At 46.9% G+C, this 20470-nt stretch overlaps 1 protein-coding gene and 1 non-coding gene across 2 annotated transcripts in view; both read left to right on the top strand.

Annotated features, from left to right (window-relative positions):
- TRPC4AP (transient receptor potential cation channel subfamily C member 4 associated protein) overlaps positions 1 to 20470 on the top strand; it is a 175149-nt gene that overhangs the window by 151258 nt on the left and 3421 nt on the right. Inside the window, exons 15-17 of the mRNA XM_063960144.1 lie at positions 6437 to 6577; positions 6897 to 7008; positions 20120 to 20232. Of these exons, the coding sequence (XP_063816214.1) occupies positions 6437 to 6577; positions 6897 to 7008; positions 20120 to 20232 (366 nt within the window). The remainder of the gene's footprint in view (positions 1 to 6436; positions 6578 to 6896; positions 7009 to 20119; positions 20233 to 20470) is intronic.
- On the top strand, positions 11950 to 12069 carry LOC134899892 (U5 spliceosomal RNA). Its single transcript, XR_010173438.1, has one exon. It is a non-coding gene; the product is annotated as a U5 spliceosomal RNA (small nuclear RNA).

The following is a 20470-nucleotide window of genomic DNA, read 5'->3' as shown; positions in this document are numbered from 1 at the left end:
TTTACCTGTTTCCTCCGATTCCTCTAATCCCAAGAGTTCTAAAAAGACTCAAAAAGGAAAGGGTTCAGGCAATTCTCATTGCCCCGAATTGGCCTCGACGGGCCTGGTATGTGGACTTCCTGACCTTGTCGTTGGAGGAACCCTGGCCTCTGCCGCTTCTCAAGGACCTTCTTCAACAAGGACGTTCGTCTATCCAGACTTACAGTGGCTACGTTTGACGACCTGGAGGTTAAGAGGAAAATTTTAACCAGGAAGGGTCTTCCATCCAAGGTGGTTTCCACTATGGTTCAGGCCCGTAAGGTGGTTACCTCCAAACATTACCACCGTATTTGGAAGAAGTATGTTTCTTGGTGCGAGGGTCGAAAATGTTCTCCTGTGGAATTTTGTCTGGGCCGGTTTCTACTGTTCCTGCAAGCAGGACTGGATAAGGGCCTACTATTAGGGTCCATCAAGGTTCAGATCTCTGCTCTCTCTATCTTCATGGAATGAGTGGGAGTGGTGGAAACATGTACACCGACCGGATTACCCACGGAGTCACCAGGGCATCCACTGCTTGCGGGTCCCTCGACCTGGAACAATATCGCCAAAGCTTCTTGTTGAGACGAGAGGCCATCATGTCTATTTGGGGTACACCCCAAAGATCCGTTACCTCCTTGAACACCTTCGGATGGAGACCCCACTCCTCTGGATGGAGATCGTGTCTGCTGAGGAAGTCCGCTTCCCAGTTGTCTACTCCCGGAATGAAGATTGCTGACAGTGCCAACGCGTGTTTTTCTGCCCAGAGGATGATTCTTGTCACCTCTGACATTGCAGCTCTGCTCTTCGTTCCGCCCTGTCGGTGTATGTAAGCCACTGTCGTTACATTGTCAGACTGCACATGAATGGCCCGATTTCTCAGAAGATGGGCAGCTGGGAGAAGACCGTTGTAGACGGCTCTTAGTTCCAGAATGTTTATCGGCAGGCCGGCTTCCAGACTTGACCACCTTCCTTGGAAGGTTTCCCCTTGAGTGACTGCGCCCCAGCCCCGGAGACTTGCAGAAGGCCCTCCAGAAGGTGAGGCAATTGTAGCCACCAGAGGAGTGAAATTCTGGCCTTTGGCGACAGACATATTCTCTGGTGCATGTGTAGATTAGATCCCGACCACTTGTCTAGGAGATCCAGTTGGAAGGACCGAGCATGAAACCTCCCGTACTGCAGAGCCACGTAAGAGGCCACCCAGAAGGCGAATGCACTGATGAACAGACACCCGGGCTGGCTTGAAGACATCCCGGACCATTGTTTGTATCATCAACGCTTTTTCCTCTGGAAGAAACACCCTCTGCACTTCTGTGTCGAGGATCATTCCCTGAAAGGACAACCTCCTGGTTGGTTCCAAATGTGATTTTGGAATATTCAGGATCCAACCGTGTTCCCTGAGTAGATGGGTTGTGAGAGCAATGGACTGTAACAACTTCTCCTTGGACGATGCCTTTATCAGCAGATCGTCCAGATATGGAATTATGTTCACCCCCTGTCTGCGGAGGAGAACCATCATTTCCGCCATCACCTTGGTGAATACCCTCGGTACTGTAGAAAAGCCGAATGGCAGGGCCTGGAATTGAAAATGAGTCCAACAGTGCGAATCGGAGATGAGCTTGATGCGGCGGCCACATTGGAAAGTGGAGGTACGCATCCTTGATATCCAGGGATACCAGGAATTCCCCATCCTCCAGACCTGATATCACCGCCCTTAGAGACTCCATTTTGAACTTGAACTCCCTCATGAAGGGGTTTAGCGACTTTAAGTTCAGAATGGGCTTGACCGAACCATCCGGTTTCGGTACCACGAAAAGGTACGAATAGTAACCTTTGTTTTGCATATGGGGTGGAACTGGTATAACAAACTGTGCCTCCTCCAACTTCTGGATGGCTTCCTTGAGGATAGCCCTGTCTGCCAGTGAAGCTGACAAGCCTGATTTAAAGAACCGGTGAGGAGGGAAATTTTGAAATTCCAGCCTGTACCGCTTGGACACAATATCTTGCACCCAGGGATCCAGGCGAGACGACACCCAGACATGACTGAAATGCCTGAGCCTCAGCCGCACCTCCAGACCGCACGGTCCACCGTCATGCTGAGGACTTTGGCGTGCCTGAAGTAGGTTTCTGTTCCTGGGAACCCGCCACAGCAGGTTTCTGTTCCTGGGAACCCGCCACAGCAGGTTTCATGGATTTTGGCCTACCTCCTCTGAAGAAGGTGAGAAAAAAAAGGATTGGGAATGCGTTCCTTCTGGCGCTAGTAAACACACTTCTGCCAGTGAAATCACAGCCACAACTTAATTGTGCACAGAAAAAACACAAATAGGATAAAGGGTATTCCTTATCTTCTATAGATATCCAGACGATTCGTTCTCAGTAGATAGGACTATTCCGTTCATAAATTCACATGTGAATAAAAAAGAAGTATCATGTGTAATACAATTACAACATCTTTAATACAGACATACAATAGTGACATAAAACTGAAAACATGTGAAAACTGGCACAGTCCTTTGTGAAGGAGAGTCAGAATAATTACCAGCAGGTCTGAGTACCAATAAAAGTACTCAAACAAGTTCTTAATAAGTTCCCAATCGCCTCTCCGGAAAAAGCAGACTGGAGCTCGTTCCTGGTAATCGTTCAGCAATCCAGATGTAATAGTAGAGACTGTACTGCAGACCCCTCAATAACCAACGCGTTTCCACCTGCTTTGCTGCAGGTCTTTTTCACCTTGAAAAAGACCTGCAGCAAAGCAGGTGGAAACGCGTTGGTTATTGAGGGGTCTGCAGTACAGTCTCTACTATTACATCTGGATTGCTGAACGATTACCAGGAACGAGCTCCAGTCTGCTTTTTCCGGAGAGGCGATTGGGAACTTATTAAGAACTTGTTTGAGTACTTTTATTGGTACTCAGACCTGCTGGTAATTATTCTGACTCTCCTTCACAAAGGACTGTGCCAGTTTTCACATGTTTTCAGTTTTATGTCACTATTGTATGTCTGTATTAAAGATGTTGTAATTGTATTACACATGATACTTCTTTTTTATTCACATGTGAATTTATGAACGGAATAGTCCTATCTACTGAGAACGAATCGTCTGGATATCTATATAAGATAAGGAATACCCTTTATCCTATTTGTGTTTTTTCTGTGCACAATTAAGTTGTGGCTGTGATTTCACTGGCAGAAGTGTGTTTACTAGCGCCAGAAGGAACGCATTCCCAATCCTTTTTTTTCTCACATACTATTGTTTGGGGTTTCTTGGAGAGAGACTCCTAGGGTTTGCGTTTTCCCTATAGGCTGCTTTTTGGGATTGCGCAAATATCAAATTGTCCAAAAGAATACTCTAGTTATCCTCTGAAGAAGGTGTTGGACGGCTTGGCCTTTCTTGCTTTGGCAGTCCGAAAGGACTAAGATGCAGCTGAAGAAAAGGGTTTCTTCATAGCAGGTGAATCTGAGGGAAGAAAAGGAGACTTACCCGCTGTAGCCGTGGAAATCCACGCATCCAACGCTTCCCCAAAGAGAGCCTGACCTGTGTAGGGTAGGGTCTCCACACCTCTCCTGGATTCCACGTCGGCAGACCACTGGCGCAGCCAAAGTCCCCTACGAGCTGAGACAGACATGGAAGATATCCCCACAGCCATGGAACCCAGGTCTTTCATGGATTCCACCATAAATCCTGCAGAATCCTGAATGTTACATAAAAACAATTGAACATCACTTTTATCCATTGTATCCAAATCCTCAAGTAACGTGTCTGACCACTTTACTATAGCTTTGGAAATCCATGCACAGGCAATAGTAGGACGTAGTATCGCCCCTGAAGCCGTGTATATAGATTTGAGCGTAGTGTACATTTTGCGATCAGCCGGCTCTTTTAAGGCAGTATATCCTGGAACAGGTAAAACCACCTTTTTAGAGAGTCTGGATACAGACGCGTCAACTATGGGTGGGTTTTCCATTTTTTCCTATCCTCCTCAGGGAAGGGGAAAAAAACTGAATTTTTTCCTCCGGGTTTTCCCATGCTTTTTCAAATATAGCATTTCATTCTTTTGACGCAGGGAAGGTTAGTGAGGCTTTCTTATTGTCAGTGAAGTAAGCCTCCTCAACCTGCTCAAGTGTTTTATCAGCAATATTCAACACATCTCTAATAGCCTCTATCATCAACTGCACCCCTTTTGCAAGAGAATAGCAGCACATTCCTGTCACCGTCTGCCGTGTCTGAATCGGTATCCGTGTCATCTTGCATAATCTGGGCAAGAGCACGTTTGTGGGAACATGCAGCAGGGGGTCCTGAGGTAACGGAACCGGACCAAACTGCTATAGAGTTCTGTAAAACCTGAGTTGCAGCTTCATTTTGTGCAACCCTAGTAGAAATCTGAGAAATCATAGTTCTAATAGAGGATCACCATTCAGGCTCCCTAGCTGGTATCTCCGCTAAGACAGTGCAATCCTGATTACATGGAATGGAATCATCCTGAGAGGACATATCCTCTGCAGCATATGACAGAGTCCCTGGACATAGCTTAATGGAGACCCACACACACACACACACACACACACACACACACACACACACACACACACACACACACACACACACACACTTTCACCCCCAGGAATAGCAAGAGAAACACAGAGATTGGAGCCATCCCACACACAGCACTTTCAAGGTATAGGGAGACCCCAACCAGCTCTGACTGTGCACCTTAGTAGGTTACACAGTCTTTACACAACCTCCACCCCCTTCTACAACCCCCTGGTTTCGTAAGAGATAGCTGGAGTTGAATTGGAGGGACAGCGCTCACTGACAGCGCTTCTGCAGGCAGGAAAATGGCACTGAACGCTGCTGGGTCCGCTCTGAGGAGAAGCTCCGCCCCCTTCATGGCGCTGTCTTCCCGCTCTTCTGAAGATTATACTGGCCTGAGGAATTGTGCTGGCAGCGATCCTGGGACCCTGACAGGCTTGGAGGTCAGTGTAGGGTGTAGGCGCTGGCTCAGGGCGCCACTCACAGCGCCGCACTGTGTACCGCTGAGCCACGGAGCGCAGTTAGTACTGCGCTCCATACACTGTTGCTGCCATCTTCACACCGGCCCCCAGCTTGCAAGGGGGGGCGGTGACTAACTCGCCACCGATCTTCTGGCTCTGTAAGGGGGTGGTGGCATGCTGCTGGGGTGAGCGATCCCCTGTGGCGGGGAACGTTCGATCCCCTCAGGAGCTCAGTGTCCTGTCAGCGGAGATAGGGGCTCAAACCCCGCAGGGCGGACACTACTCCCCCCCCCCCCTTAGTCCCACGAAGCAGGGATAATAAACTCTAAAGACAAACTTTTACCAGAGAAGCTCTGTAGAGCTCCCCTAGCTATGACCGGCTCCTCCCGGCACATTTTCTAAACTGAGTCTGCTAGGAGGGGCATAGAGGAAGGAGCCAGCCCACACTCTCAAACTCTTAAAATGCCAATGGCTCCTAGTGGACCCTTCTATACCCCATGGTACTAATGTGGACCCCAGCATCCTCTACAGCCTACGAGAAAAGGATTTTCCGGTAGGTAATTAAAATCCTATTTTTACCAGTAACTCCTATTTCAGGAGTTCTCCAGGAGGGATGCAGTCAAGATCCCGCCGGACGGGATCCCGGCGGTCGGAATACCGACACCGGAATCCCGACTGGCACAATCCCGACATATTCTCCCTCCTTGGGTGTCCACGACACCCATAGAGGGAGAATAAATTAGTGTGCCATGGGTAGCGAGCCCGCAAGGGGCTGCGTTGCGCTCGCTCCCCTGTCAGGATTGTGCTGGTCGGGATTCCGGTGTCGGTATTCCGACCGCGGGGATCCCTTCCAGCGGGATTTCGTACTGATCCCCTCCAGGACAGCGCTCCTCTATTCCCCACTTATAAGTCATTCACAACAGCAATCTAGGGGTCTAAGCACACTGAAAGGTTCTGCAACAGAAGGGGTTTTCCAGGTGTCAGTTCTTGTCCATAGGAAGAGGAAGAGATCATATTGTGTAGTACGGGTTCACTACGGCTGGCCGGCGGTCGGGCTCCCGGCGACCAGCATCCCGGCGCCGGGAGCCCGACCGCCGGCTTACCGACAGCTTGGCGAGCGCAAATGAGCCCCTTGCGGGCTCGCTGCGCTCGCCACGCTACGGGCACGGTGGCGCGCTACGCGCGCCACACTATTTTATTCTCCCTCTATGGGGGTCGTGGACCCCCACGAGGGAAAATAATTGTCGGTATTCCGGCTGTCGGGCTCCCGGCGCCGGTATACTGAGCGCCGGGAGCCCGACCGCCGGCAAACAGAAGACCACCCGTGTAGTACTGTCCTGAATAGTTCCTGAAAATGTGTCGCTAGTAAAATAAACTTGAGTTTGATATCAGAAGTAAATGTAGACATAACGGAGTATCTCTTGCTTTAGCACATCCTCTACTGTATCGTGGACAGCGAGTGCAAGTCCAGAGACGTCCTTCAGAGTTACTTTGATCTCCTAGGGGAGCTGATGAAATTCAACATGGATGCATTCAAGAGATTTAACAAATATATAAATACAGATGAAAAGGTAGGTGAAAGATACCATGTCTGTCTAGATATTTAAGTTTAAGCTGCTAGAACAAAACTGCTGTAAACATTTTCTAATTCAGTAGTTTAAAATATTAACTACATTTTGTCCAAAATGCTTACCTGCTGATTGTAAGATTTATCTGGCCTGCTGATTGTAAGATTTAGCTGACCTGTTGATTGCAAGATTTAGCTGACCTGCTGATTGCAAGATTTAGCTGTCCTGTTGACTGCAATATATAAAAGATTTTTTTCTTTAATACTGCGTAAAACCTGGTAATCTGACCATTCTGTTTCTTTATTTTGTACTTCTGGTTTAGTTCCAGATTTTCCTGAACCAGATTAACAGCTCCTTAGTGGACTCAAACATGCTAGTGAGATGCATCGCTTTGTCTCTGGACCGGTTTGAGAGCCAGTTAGATGACGTCAAAGGTGAGGGGTCATATTAACTTTTAGTTATAAAGGTGCCACAAAGTGTACGTAGGGTACGTACAAGGTAAACCTATAACATTGTAACATGGTATCAGAGCATAGATACAATATACACTGATACACTATAGCATAAGTACCAAACATTAATATCCCACCACAGAATGGGTTGGGAGTGAGTACCAACGGATGGAGGCACCTCGGCCGAAACCTTGCAGGCATGAGGCGAAGTGAGCAGGATGGAGGAGAATCCTTGTTCTGAGGAGGATCAGAGATGGCTTGAAGGAATGTTAAGAGAGATGAGGTTCTCAGTGTAGAGAGGGGAGGAGCAGTTTAAGGCTTTGTAAGTATGTTGGTACAGATTTGTCCTCGTACACTGTGGCTCAAGTTATGCCCAATAGCCATCTCTGTGCACCAGGTTTTGGGCAACTTGGCTGCATTGAGTGTCTTTTTGCTTAAAATGTGCGTCTTACACAAATAAAACTATAAAACTACAATACTAGAATTGAGAAAGCTGTATTGCTAGTGTGTGTAGATCATTATTATTTGCAGCATTTGTACAGTTGTGTGCGACTAAATGAGTCTAAATTTGTGCAAATACGTCTCTGATGTGAGTAGCCGCAGCATTCCTCACACGAAGTTCCATTCAGCTTAATCTACCATTTTGTATGTGTGTAAAACCAATTCCTGTGCCATTAAGTCCTCATCTTATCACTAGTACACTGTGAGTAGGTTTTTCACTGATTCTATGATGTGTGTAAGACACAAAACTCAAAGAATAATATGGTACTTCACTCCTCTCATCTCAGTCATGCCAGGCATCTTGCGCTATATGGTGTGTAGACGCTAGGTGTATGAGAGCACATCTGTTATTTAAAATGGATTCTAAGCGGGATAGGGAGATGCTGAAGCGATCTGCAGAGGTGAGAGGAAACAAAGAGCATGAATGAGTGTTTTGGTGGCTTTCTGGATAAGAAAGAAACTGTTTCTGGGTATGTTTCAGAGCTGGATGCCACAGGATTGAGACATGGTTTTAATGTGGGGAGTGAAGGGGAAAACGCAGTAGAGGATTATACTAAGGCAGCAGATTTCATAAATAGAGTAGAGGATGATGTTATAAACAGAAAGAGAGATGGAGGGACCCTAGAAGTCAATAACATTGGTTCTTTTGTGTGTAATGCTATTACCGACCGTCATGGAACGCTTGAGATGAGTGAAATTATTCAGTACTGCAGAAATTACATTTGTTTCTAGTTTTGTTACTTTTATTTTTCTAGCATCCATAAGGGATATTGGGGGAAACTAGTACGATGGGGTATTGACGGGGTCCAAAGGAGTCAGTGCACTTTAAATTTTCTTCACTGGGTGTGCTGGCTCCTCCCCTCTATACCCCCTCCCACAGGCAGTTTAGAAAAATGTGCCCTCAGGAGAGGATGAACATCTCTGAGCTCCTGAGAGTTTTCTTTATCATCCACTAGGGGTCACTGGAGTACTCTTGGGATATGGACGGGCGTAGCCGAACAAAGGCACTGAATATTCAAATTTAGGACTCTCCCCCCCTCCATATCCCCAAGTACCTCAGTGTACTTTGCCAGTGTTTTTTCGGTGCTCACAGATGAACATCGGCTTGTGGGAATGAGCCCACATTTCAGAAGATTATTAATTTTTTCTTTTTCTTTTTAATTTTTACACTTCCCGTCCCAGTTTCTGAAAAACATGGGTCCGGGATGGTGCCGCTGCAAGGCAGCGTATGGCGTGTCGGTCCTCACAAAGAGCACCCTCACAGCCACAGGCGCTATAAGGCAGCGCATGGCGTGTCGGTCCTCACAAAGAGCACCCTCACAGCCACAGGCAGCCACTGTCTCCTGCAAACTGAACGGAGCTTACAGGAAGAAGCTCCGTCACAGCCAGGATGAGACAGAGAGCTGAAAGGAAGCCTGAAACTGAGCTCAGCCAAGATGTGAAGCTGGAGGCTGAAACAGAGCTTGCAGAGAGAAGCCCAGTGACAGCCAACATGTGAAGCTGGAGGCTGAAACGGAGCTTGCAGAGAGAAGCCCCGTCACAGCCAGGAGAAAAGCCGTCACATGGAACAAGGTATGTTAGGGCGGTCAGCTCACGCTGCCGCCCTGCTGTGTGTAAAGTGTGCTGGAGCCGCCGCTGAAGCCGCCGCTGAGGGTCCCACTGAACTACGCGCAGAGCGGCCGCACGTCACTCAGACGCCGGCCGCTCTCACAGCGCTGATTGCCCGGCACCACTACAGAGGCGCCGCCGAGACAGGGGAAGGGCTCCGTGTGATAACAAAGCCGCCCGCTCTGCCAGGAACACCGCACGCTGCTGATGCCGGACACAGGACTGTGTACTGTTGTAGGAAGGCGCTGCCCGCTCTTCCGGACGGTTCCCGGCTATATACAGCGCTCTCCTGCTCCCTGCACTCGATCCCCGGACGCTATATACAGCGCTCTCCTGCTCCCTGCACCCGATCCCCGTACGTTGCAGGTAACATGGGGATGCAGGGGGGGGGGAGGGGAAGTAATGGCCATAGCAGCAGCAAAAGGCTGCATGGGTTACTAAATAGGCTGCTCAGCTACCTCACAAGCAGCGCAGCGTTTTAAACAGTGTCATGGGTTATAACACTGTAGACTATGTATATTATATATGTTTCAGCACATTTTTATATAGATGATATATAATGAAGCTTTTTGCTGGCATGATATCAGTATGACCTGTGATTATATGTTTAAGCACATTTGATATATATAATATATATATGAGGCTTTGGCTGGCAATAGGCTATCACTGGCATAGCCTATTGCAGGTTTAACCATATTTTCTGTTAAGGCTGTAAGATAATAGCACTGCAGGCAGTGTTCATATTAATGAAGGCTAACTAAATGCATGTATTTTACTGTATCCTACACCTGTGTTATCACTGTATAATAGGCTATTAAGCCTATAATAACTGTATAATAGGCTGTTCAGCCTATATTAACACTGCAGCAGGTAACCTGTACTGTGATTTTCTGTGAAAGCATGGCATGAGGGCCATTTTAATCATTGCTGTTTTTCCAGCTTATAATTCCAGAACATTCCGCCCATACACCTCTGCTCCACAAGGAGGCGCAGGGGTGTTAGTGGGAATTTTTAGTTCAGGATTATTCTAGAACATTCCTGCCCTACATCTTTAAGCCACCAGAAGGCGCAGGGGTGTTGGTAGGAATTTGGTTCGGGTTTCATGCCCATGTGAACTGCTTTTCACATAAAGAACATTTTAGTTTCCTAATAAATATGCTGTTCAGCAATAACATATATATATAGATATATATGCCATATAATAACTTTATTAAGTCGTGCAAGTGTCTGTTTGTTGCCTATTATGATGTCTGTCTACATAGCGGATAAGGCTCTAGTGCAGACTAAAATTGTTAACATTGGCAATTCAAATTAAAACAGCGGTAATCGGAGTCTCGGAATGACTCCGCCAGCGCTAACAAAAGACAGTCTTTCCAAAGGGCCAATTTTCCTTTGGGTACCAGAGTGTTTATTTCACTGGTCTTATAATTTAATGCACGATTCTATGTCAAATCTCACACAGATAACTACGAGTGAGAAGGGTACATTAGTCCAGCACGCAGATAGTGCGGGGTTTTGGACAACCATACATAATCGTTTCCAAAAGGACGCGATCCGCCATTGGTATATGCGTTTCTGTCAAACATTATAAAAACCCCATTGGGTCACTAGAATCTATGTATGAAACCATGCCGATCACTGTTAAAAGAAGCTGCAGAGTATATCTGTAAAGCTTCTGCTAACGCCGGTTATTTTCATGGTCGCTAGTTAAGCGCGACAAGGCCAGAGCTTGTTTGCTCCTACATTTGATATACTTGTAACGGCATTTTATCCCTTTAGGATATTCAGCCATTAGCGCATACAGTATACTTGTAACGGCGTTTTATACCTTTATACGAAACAGTCACGCTTTGTAACGACATGACGTTACAGTCAGCAAGCCAGTGGTTTGATGACCTCTTTTACAATTGTGGAAGCGCGTCTTTTCATGTTACATTTGCGAGGTTTCAGGACTTCAACTCATATATGTCTCAGCTATTTACAGCTTAGAGTACAAAACTGCTTCTGTCGAACGGTTTGGCAGGTTGTCATTTAGTCTTTGCTGGGTTATAAACCAGGCAATAGTACGCCAACACAGTCAGAGTTACTTATTCTCCTCTGTTTGGGCAAAACCAAACAGCTCCGTTGCAATATCAATCAGCAAGTCATTTACTACAGTTAGAAAATGGATTTTCTGCAGTTAGTTTTTGCTTATTGGAGCCACAAAATTGTATAATTGCATTTGATCTTCACAATGCGTATTTACCCAGTCCGGTTTCTTCATCACAGGTTCTAGCGTTTGCAAATCGCCACAACCATTAACCATTTCATTTCTACCGTTGCTTATCGCTCCCGGTATTTACCAAAGTGATGTTGGGATGATAGCTCATCTCACATAAAAACTATGTATCAACAAAGTTCCTCTAGCTTGCGCTACTAAGGTATACTGCGGTAGCAGATCAAGTTCGAAAACAATCGCATCTAAGTCTGTCTAAAACGATGTCAATTCCTAGGTAACATTATGAATACGGTAAATCAAATACTTTTACCTACTACACCAGCAAGAACAAAAGTACACGCACACTAGCGGTACATTGGTGTATTCATCTATTAAGAATAAAGATGTGTTTTCAATTTAGTTCGCCACCCTTCACTCGCGTACCCACAGAGGGACAAGGGTGCATATACTCTGGACGACAGTCACAGAGAGTCAGGATTTGTAGTTAAAATCAACGCAAAGGTTCTAAAACACGACAGATTGCTGTCGATAAATGTCCTAGAACTCTGTGCATTTTACAATGCAATAAATGATTCACTTTCAGTCTGACCAGGGATAGACTCTGGTTTCTCTTCAGGACGAATAAATCTTTCGCTTTTTACTAAAGATTTTCGTGGAGAGAAACAACCGTGAGTTTCATGTAATTTTGTTTTTTCATGCCTGGCTCACGCTGGCCTTAAGCAGTCAAACGAAGCAACGGCAGTTGCATACACAACAACCAGTGAGAACCAAGAAGCCGCATGGCAATGCGGCAGGTAACTCAAATCTTCAATGGCTCAGAACGCCATTATGTGAAAATGTCAAGAGATCAATCCGTGAGTGGACATCTGTTAGACAGATGATCTCACCCGTCAGCATTTGGATCTTCAAAACTGGACATTAAATCCAGAGGTGTTTCATATCTGAGTCCACAGAAGGAGGTTACCCTCAAGTATACATGATGGCATCTCGCCACAATTACAAAAGCTCAGTATGTGTACAAAACAGATCACAAGGGCAGTGGCGGTGAAGTCTCTCACATTCATGGGGTCATTCAGCATCGTGTATCTGGCTCCGCCATTTTCCGTTTCTCTCTCCGTTGCCAAAACAGATCAGAAGACAGTTCGTCACAGTCATACTGGTGGTATCTCATGGATTTCGTAGAAGTTTGCTTCTCGAATTTTCAAGGAATACTTGCACACGATCTTGGCCCGCTCATAATACGTCCAACCTGTTACATCAGGGAACGTTCTTTTACCCATACTTATCTATATACTTATTATCTATGTACCGCAGCTGCGGTTGACGGGGTGAGGGTTCAGACCGCCCTCTTAAAAAATAGAGCATTACAGTATCGGTTATACCAACCATGTTACGAAATAGTAAGCCGCTTAAGGCAGCTCATTATTAAAAAAATTTAGTGTGTTTACATAGGTTGTAAACCTCGGAAGTTTCCAACATCATACTTCAAGTTACCCGTATTCTGTTAAACAGGGTGGGATGGAAAACTGCGTTCATCTGCACTAAGTGTGCAGGTATCTGTGTGGTAAACGTATTTTCAAAGACGTTTGCCTCTATTTGCGTCTGTAAACATCTTTCTACAAGGTGTCACCAAAGTTCAGACTCTATTTATCCCACCTACAGCGCCAGGCGATTTGAGGTTGGGTTCAGATTTATTACAGTTTTCATATTTTGGAACCCTTTCAACAAATGGGAATTAAGTTTCATATTTTTTGAACCCTTACAACAAATGAGAATTAAGTTTCTCACTTTGGAAAACATTTTTCTTCTAGCCTTGTCGTCGGCAAGGGTGCTTCGGCAAGGGTTTTGTTTTCATATTTGGGTGCCTTGTATTCCAAGCCACCGTATTTGAGTTTCTCATGACAAAGCAGATCTTCGGACGAAATCCGCTTTCGTATTCTTCACATCAATATACCAATAGTGGTTCCTGTGGGGACAGCACATTCTAGAATTCTGAATGTGGTACACGCATTACGCGTTTATATATGTACCGAACGTCTACAGTACGTGATATGAATACGTTGTTTGTTCTATATGATACTGCGAACTGGGGTTAGCCAGTTTCTCAGCAGACATCCAGTTGGATAATAATGACTACAAGTCAGGCTTACTTTAAGGCTAAGTTACAATCGCCTACGTCAGTAATAGTTCATCCCACAGGTTCTGTGGGAATGTCAGACCCAGCGGGTCGTGGAGCGTCTACGACGCGGCTACATAGCCTTCAGTGCACCACGTTTGTGCACTTTTACACGTTATGAATGGTGGCGCCGTCAGCATCTAGCTTTGGCTGCCTACTGTTACAAGTATCAAACAGCTCTCCCGCCCACGAGGGAAGCTTTGGTACGTCCCAAGAGTACTCCAGTGACCCCTAGTGGATGATAAAGAAAATAGGATTTTGGTACTTACCAGGTAAATCCTTTTCTTTGAATCCATAGGGGGCACTGGACGCCCACCCAGAGCAGTTTTACCTGGGTTGTTTTAAGCTCAAGGGAGCTTAGGGTAACAAGTTTACTTCATTGATATTAAGCTCAGAGGAGCTTATAATAACACATTTTCACCGATTGGTTCAAATTATAAAGTTCTATCGGTTATGGGGTCAACTGTTTAGTTGACAGTAAGGTTATGGGTCAACATTGTTGTTGTCCGTTATGTTATGGTTATGGTGTCAACTGTGTAGTTGACAATAAGGTTATAGGTCAACTTTGTTGTTGTCCGTTATGTTATAGGTATTCTCCATTGTCAACCTCTCTATATCCTGTTCGCTCAGTAAAAAACACTGGCAAAGTACACTGAGGTACTTGGGGATATGGAGGGGGGGAGAGTCCTAAATTTGAATATTCAGTGCCTTTGTTCGGCTACGCCCGTCCATATCCCAAGAGTACTCCAGTGCCCCCTATGGATTCAAAGAAAAGGATTTACCTGGTAAGTACCAAAATCCTATTTTCTTCAATTTCATTTCAATCTTTTATTATTATATTAGGTATGCTGTCTGGGCAACAGCATTCCTGCGCCGTGCTAGTTAGGGGGGAGATGGTCACCAGCCTTGCGAGGTGCAGAGCCGCTTCCCCGCTGCAGGACCACCATCCTGAGGGGCTATTTGTTCAGCGGGGCACTGTGCCTTGGCTCCCGCAGCACGCCGCACACCCCTAATGTTGCCTGAAGGTGACATCGGTGGTGAGTACACATCGGGATCCCCGGTTCAAAGTGTGGCTGATCACGGGCGCAATGTACGGGACCCTCCCTGGGGGGTACCACTATGATGCCCCGTGACTACACTGGCTCACGCATGCTTAACCAAGCACTTGTGTGAGGTTTTAAGCTTAGGGGAGACTTTGCCAGTATAAATATTGTGTATAGCTCAGGCGCCATTGGAGGGCGCAGAGCTTCCTCAGAGCGGGACCAGCGGCGTTTGACGCCTTCCTCTGCTTGCAGAAGCCATCAGCAGCGCACACACAGCGCTTCCTGCCTCACAGACACGCTGGAAACTGGTACAGGGTGTAGCTAAAGGGGTGAGCCGCTGTTGTACACTATTCTGTGCCTATTCAGGACTGCCTTTATTAGTGTTATTGTGACACAGAGCTGACAGTCTCACTAGGGTTGTGCAGCTCCGGGTGTGCTGGTATTTCTCCCTCTCTGTGTATCTCCTCTCACATACAGTAGGAAAAGCAGGCTTGCATTATAACTGTTTGTGTTTAAGTGTATGTGTTTGTACTGTGAATATGGGTAAGCACAAACTGTGCAGTATCTGTCACACCAGATTCTCTCCATTGTCTGACTCTGTTTCCTGTGAGCAATGTAGTCAGTCTTCACAAATTAGTGAAGAGGTTGGGGGAGAGGGTACAGAGCCCCACTGGTTAGGGTCTCTGAAACTATGATGTCAGATATGTCATCCTAGCTGACTGCTAATGTGCAGAAGACTCAGCTACTGCAACAAGCTGTTGCAGAGTTAGCTGCTAGGGCTGATGCACTGCCCCCCATCTCCCATGCAGGTCCCCAGAAGCGTGGTTTACCTGCACTACTATACTATACTGATACAGATGATGATATCCAAGATGATGGGGATGACCTGGATCCCATTAGTGGGGATTCCCATGCTACTCAGGGTATTGAACCCCTCATTCTGGCTATAAGGGATGTGTTAAAGCTCCCCCTAGAGGACGCTGCTTCACAGCAGTCGTTTTTCTTTGTACAAAACAAGCCCAATGTCACTTTCCCTGATTCTCCAGAGTTAGATGACTTATTCAAACAGGCCTGTAAAAAATCCTGACAAAAAATTCCAAGTGTCCAAAAAGTTTTTGCGCACTTTCCCATTTGCTCCTGAAGGTAGAAAATTTTGGGAGGAACCCCCTGGGGTGGATGTCTGTCTCTCACCGGTCTAAAAAGGCGGTCCTGCCTGCCCCAGGCTCTTTTACCATGAAGTATCCTGGGGATAGAAAAATAGAAACTGCCCTAAAATATATATACACTGCAGCCGGCCTTTCCCAAAGACCGGTCATTGCGGATTGCTGGATGAACCATGCCATTCATTCTTGGGCCAATCAAATTCAGGGGGGCCTCTCGGGGGATATGCCCTTAGTTACCATGGTTACCCTCCTAAAACACATTCAGGACACTACTCGTGTCCTCTGATTCCCTCAAGGAGATGGGGAAAATCAATGCTCAGACGTCGGCCATGGCAGTGTCGCTGTGCAGGGCCTTGTGGTTGCGTCAGTGGATTGCAGACGCAGAATCCAAACGTAATTTGGAGTCCTCCCCTTTTCTGGGGAATGGCTTTTTGGGGGTTGAGCTGGATGCCTGGATTTCCATGCTTATTGCCAGGAAATCCACGTTTCTCCCCTCTGGGGCCCCGCCCCCAAGACGTTCCTATCTGGGACAGTCTGTCCAGTCCTTTCAGTCTCGCACATTTCGATCAAAGGCCAGAGGTACCTCCAATGCGGCTAGAGGTACCAGAGGTAAGTCCAGGAAACCTGCAAGTACCAGTCTTAAGGAACAGTACACCAGTTCTGCTTCCACTAAAGCCTCAGCATGACTGTGCTATCCCACCCCGAGGGGATCTCGAGGTGGGAGCTCGACTGCGTCACTTCAGCCGCGTCTGGGAGTCCTTCTGCCAGGATGCTTGGGTCAGGGAGTTCGTTCCCAGGGCTACAAGCTGGAGTTCGACAGTACTCCTCCCCCCCCCCCCCCCCCCCAACGATTTTTCAAATCAAGCTTACCAGCTTTGGAGGCTATGCTAGTTACGTTACAACTGGCTATCCAATAATTGGTCCAATCCCACTTCATTGTTCCTGTACCTCTACCGCAACGTGGCATGGGGTTTTACTCAAGCCTGTTTGTGGCGCAGAAGCCAGACAGTTCGGTCAGACCCATTCTGAATCTGAAAGCCTTAAATCCTTATTTAAAGGTGTTCAAGATGGAATCCCTGCGTGCAGTAATTGCGGGCCTGGAAGACAAGGAATTTATGGTCTCCTTGGATATCGATGACACCTATCTCCACATTCCGATTTTGTCTCCTCATCAGGAGTACCTGCGGTTTGCCCTCCTGGACGATCACTTCCAGTTCCAGGCACTACCCTTTGGCCTGTCAACAGCTGCGAGGGTATTCATGAAGGTGATGGCGGAGATGAGGCTTCAACTCCGGATCCAAGGGTGCCTTAACTAGACGATCTCCTGATAAAGGCAAGATCAAGGGAACTTTTGTTGCTCCACCATCCGTCTTCTGTCCGACCATGGGTGGATCCTCAACTTACAGAAGTCGCACCTGGAGCCAACTCAGAGGCTCCTGTTCCTGGGGATGTGTCTGGATACTGTGGCACAGAAGGTGTTTCTACCAGAGGACAAGGCGAGAACACTTCAGGAAATCGTCCGCATGGTGCTCCAACCTACTCAAGTTTCCATCCATCTTTGAATCAGATTGTTGGGGGAAATGGTTACCTCATATGAGGCGGGAGGTTCCATGCCAGAACATTTCAATAGGATCTCCTGAGCAAGTGGTCTGAATCACATCTCCAGATGCACTGGATGATTCGGTTGTCACTTCAGACCAGGATTTCCCTCCTGTGGTGGCTTCAGATTTCCAATCTCCTGGAGGGCAGGAGTTTCGGAATTCAGGATTGGACCCTCCTCGCGATGGATGCCAGTCTGCGAGGATGGGGAGCTGTCACCCAAGAGGCGCAGTTCCAGGGCAGGTGGTCTTCCCACGAAAGCCTCCATCCAATCAACATTCTGGAACTTCGGGCGATCTACAATGCTCTACAAGCGTCTCCTCTGCTCTAGTATCACGCGATCCAGGTACAGTCGGACAACACCACGGCGGTGGCATATATCAATCGACAAGGAGGGACAAAAAGCAGAGCCTGCATGCGAGAGGTGTCAAAGATACTCCTCTGGGCGGAAAGAAACGCAAGAGCCATTTCGTCAATCTTCATTCCGGGTGTGGACAACTGGGAGGCGGACTTCCTGAGTAGTCATGATCTCCACACGGGGGAGTGGGGTCTCCACCATCTGCTGTTCCAGCAGATCATCGACCGGTGGGGTTGCCCACAAATAGACATGATGGCTTCTCGTCTCAACAAGAAACTTCCCTGGTATTGCTCGCAGACCAGGGACCCTCAGGCGAGGGCAGTGGATGCACTGACGTCGCCTTGGCCGTACCGGCTGGTCTACCAGTTTTCTCCGATCCCATTGCTCCCAAGAGTGCTAAAGCGTATCAGGAATCAAGGTGTCCAGGCAATTCTGATTGCCCCGAATTGACCTCGGAGGGCTAGGTACGCAGATCTTCTGGACATGTCCGTCGAAGTCCCTCGGCCTCTACCACTAAGAAGTAATCTTCTTCAACAAGGACCGTTCGTCTACCCGGACTTACGGCGACTTTGTTTGACGGCATGGAGGTTGAGCGAAACATCCTAGCTCACAAGGGCCTTTCCAAAAAGGTTATTGCAAGCATGGTCCAGGCCAGGAAAAGTGTGACATCAAAACACTATCATCATATCTGGAGGAGATATGTCTTTTGGTGTGAGGAACGCACGTTTCCGCCTGCAAAGTTTCACTTGGGACGTTTCCTGCAGGCTGGTGTGGATAAGGGCTTTCGTCTGGGTTCCATTAAGGTCCAGCTTTCAGCTCTCCGTTTTCTTTCAGAAGAAATTGCCAGTATTGCCAGTTCAGACATTCTTGCAAGGGGTACTCCACATACAACCTCCCTTTGTGCCGCCTACGTCACCCTGTGATTTGGATGTAGTGTTGAAATTTCTACAGTCCTCCTGGTTTGAACCTCTGATGACGGTAGAAGACAAGTACCGCACATGGAAGACAGTTGTGTTACTGTCCCTGGCTTCTGCTCAACGTGTTTAAGAATTTGGGGCCTTATCGTGTAAAAGTCCCTACTTGGTCTTTTACGAGCACAGAGCGGAGCTCCGGACTAGACAGCAGTTCCTGCCGAATGTTGTCTCCGTGTTTCATCTGAATCAACCTATTGTGATTCCGTCCAGTTCTGACGCTTCTGCTCCTACGGTGGCATTGGATGCTGTGCAGGCCTTGAAGATAAGTCAAGCGTACAGCTCGGGTCAGAAAGACTGATTCCTTGTTCGTGCTCTATGATGCGCAGAAGAAGGGTTTCCCTGCTTCAAAGCAGTCCATTGCGCATTAGATTAGGCTTACTATCCAACAGGCCTATGTGTCAGCAGCCTTACCTGTTCCTAAGTCTCTAAAGGCCCACTCTACTAGATCTGTGGGCTCTTTCTGGGCGGCTGCCCGTGGAGTCTCGGCCCTACAACTATGCCGATCTGCTACCTGGTTTGGGAAGAACACTTTTGTGAAGTTCTACAAATTTGATACCCTGGCCAAAGAGGATACCCAGTTTGGGCAGGCGGTGCTGCAGCAGTCTCCACACGTTCCTGTCCGTTCTGGAAGCTTTGGGACGTCCCCATTGTACTAGTTTCCCCCAATATCCATTATGGATGCTAGAGAAAATACAATTTTAATACCTACCGGTAAATCCTTTTCTCTTAGTCCATAAGGGATATTGGGCACCCGCCTCAATGGGTGAACTTTTGTGCAGGTTCTTGTTCCCTAGTTACCTGTTAAGCTTTTGTTGTTGCCGGCCGTTGGTGGTTGTTAGTGGTGTGCTGGTGTGTAAATCTCACCACCCTTTCTGTTATCTTGTTCCTTCTCTCATATATGTCCTTTCTCCTTCGGGCACGTTTTTTTACCTAGAACTGCTTTTGGGAGGGGTCATAGAGGGGAAGAGCCAGCACACCCAGTGAAGAAAATTGAAAGTGCACTGGCTCCGTTGGACCCCGTCTATACGCCATTGTACTAGTTTCCCCCAATATCCCTTAAGGACTACGAGAAAAGGATTTACCGGTAGGTATTAAAAATCCTATTTTGGTATTTTATCACCTTCATATACTAACCTTTTGTAGAGTTTGGGGAAGTGTTGTCGGTACCTTCTTCCAGACTTCCCTGATGTAGGTGTACATTGCTCCGCCCAGTGAAGGAGAATGGTGAGTGGGTGGAGTATTTGGTAGAGCCACCAAAGTCTATCTCCCTTTTATACACTGTCCTTTTCCAGAAAATGTGTTTGTTTCATGTATGTAGGGTATGTCCTCAAGAGCAGAATGCCTTTCCCGTATGAACCGTGCAGATATAGCTTGGTACTTAGTCCATACGGCTTTCTGAATACTTATGGAATCTCTGCTTCTAGATCTGATTGTTTTGTTTTTACCTTAACAGTTGCAGAAATTCTGTCAGAGTGTCGATTGCTGTCCTATATGACACAGGGCTCCATCCGAATGTCGTTTCTTTTCCGGCTAGTTAATATCATTCATGTGCAGACGTTGACACAGGCAAGTTCCATATTGCTCAGGGATTCATGTCTTTTCTCTGTTTCGAGAAATGTTTTTATGATTTATCCATTTATGATTCAGCACATGTGGTGTCACAGACAACTGACAATACTAATAATAATTATTTGCATGTATTTTGCATCTTTGATGCAATGAAAGTTGTTCGAATAACTTATGAGACGATTTATTAAAATATTTTGGCAAGCAGTACCTACCATTGCTAATCACTGTCGTTTCC

Source organism: Pseudophryne corroboree, chromosome 3, assembly GCF_028390025.1.
Source record: "Pseudophryne corroboree isolate aPseCor3 chromosome 3, aPseCor3.hap2, whole genome shotgun sequence".
In the NCBI taxonomy this organism is placed as follows: domain Eukaryota; kingdom Metazoa; phylum Chordata; class Amphibia; order Anura; family Myobatrachidae; genus Pseudophryne; species Pseudophryne corroboree.
The sequence above is the reverse complement of the archived record's forward strand: the minus strand, read 5'-3'. Positions and strand labels throughout refer to the sequence as shown.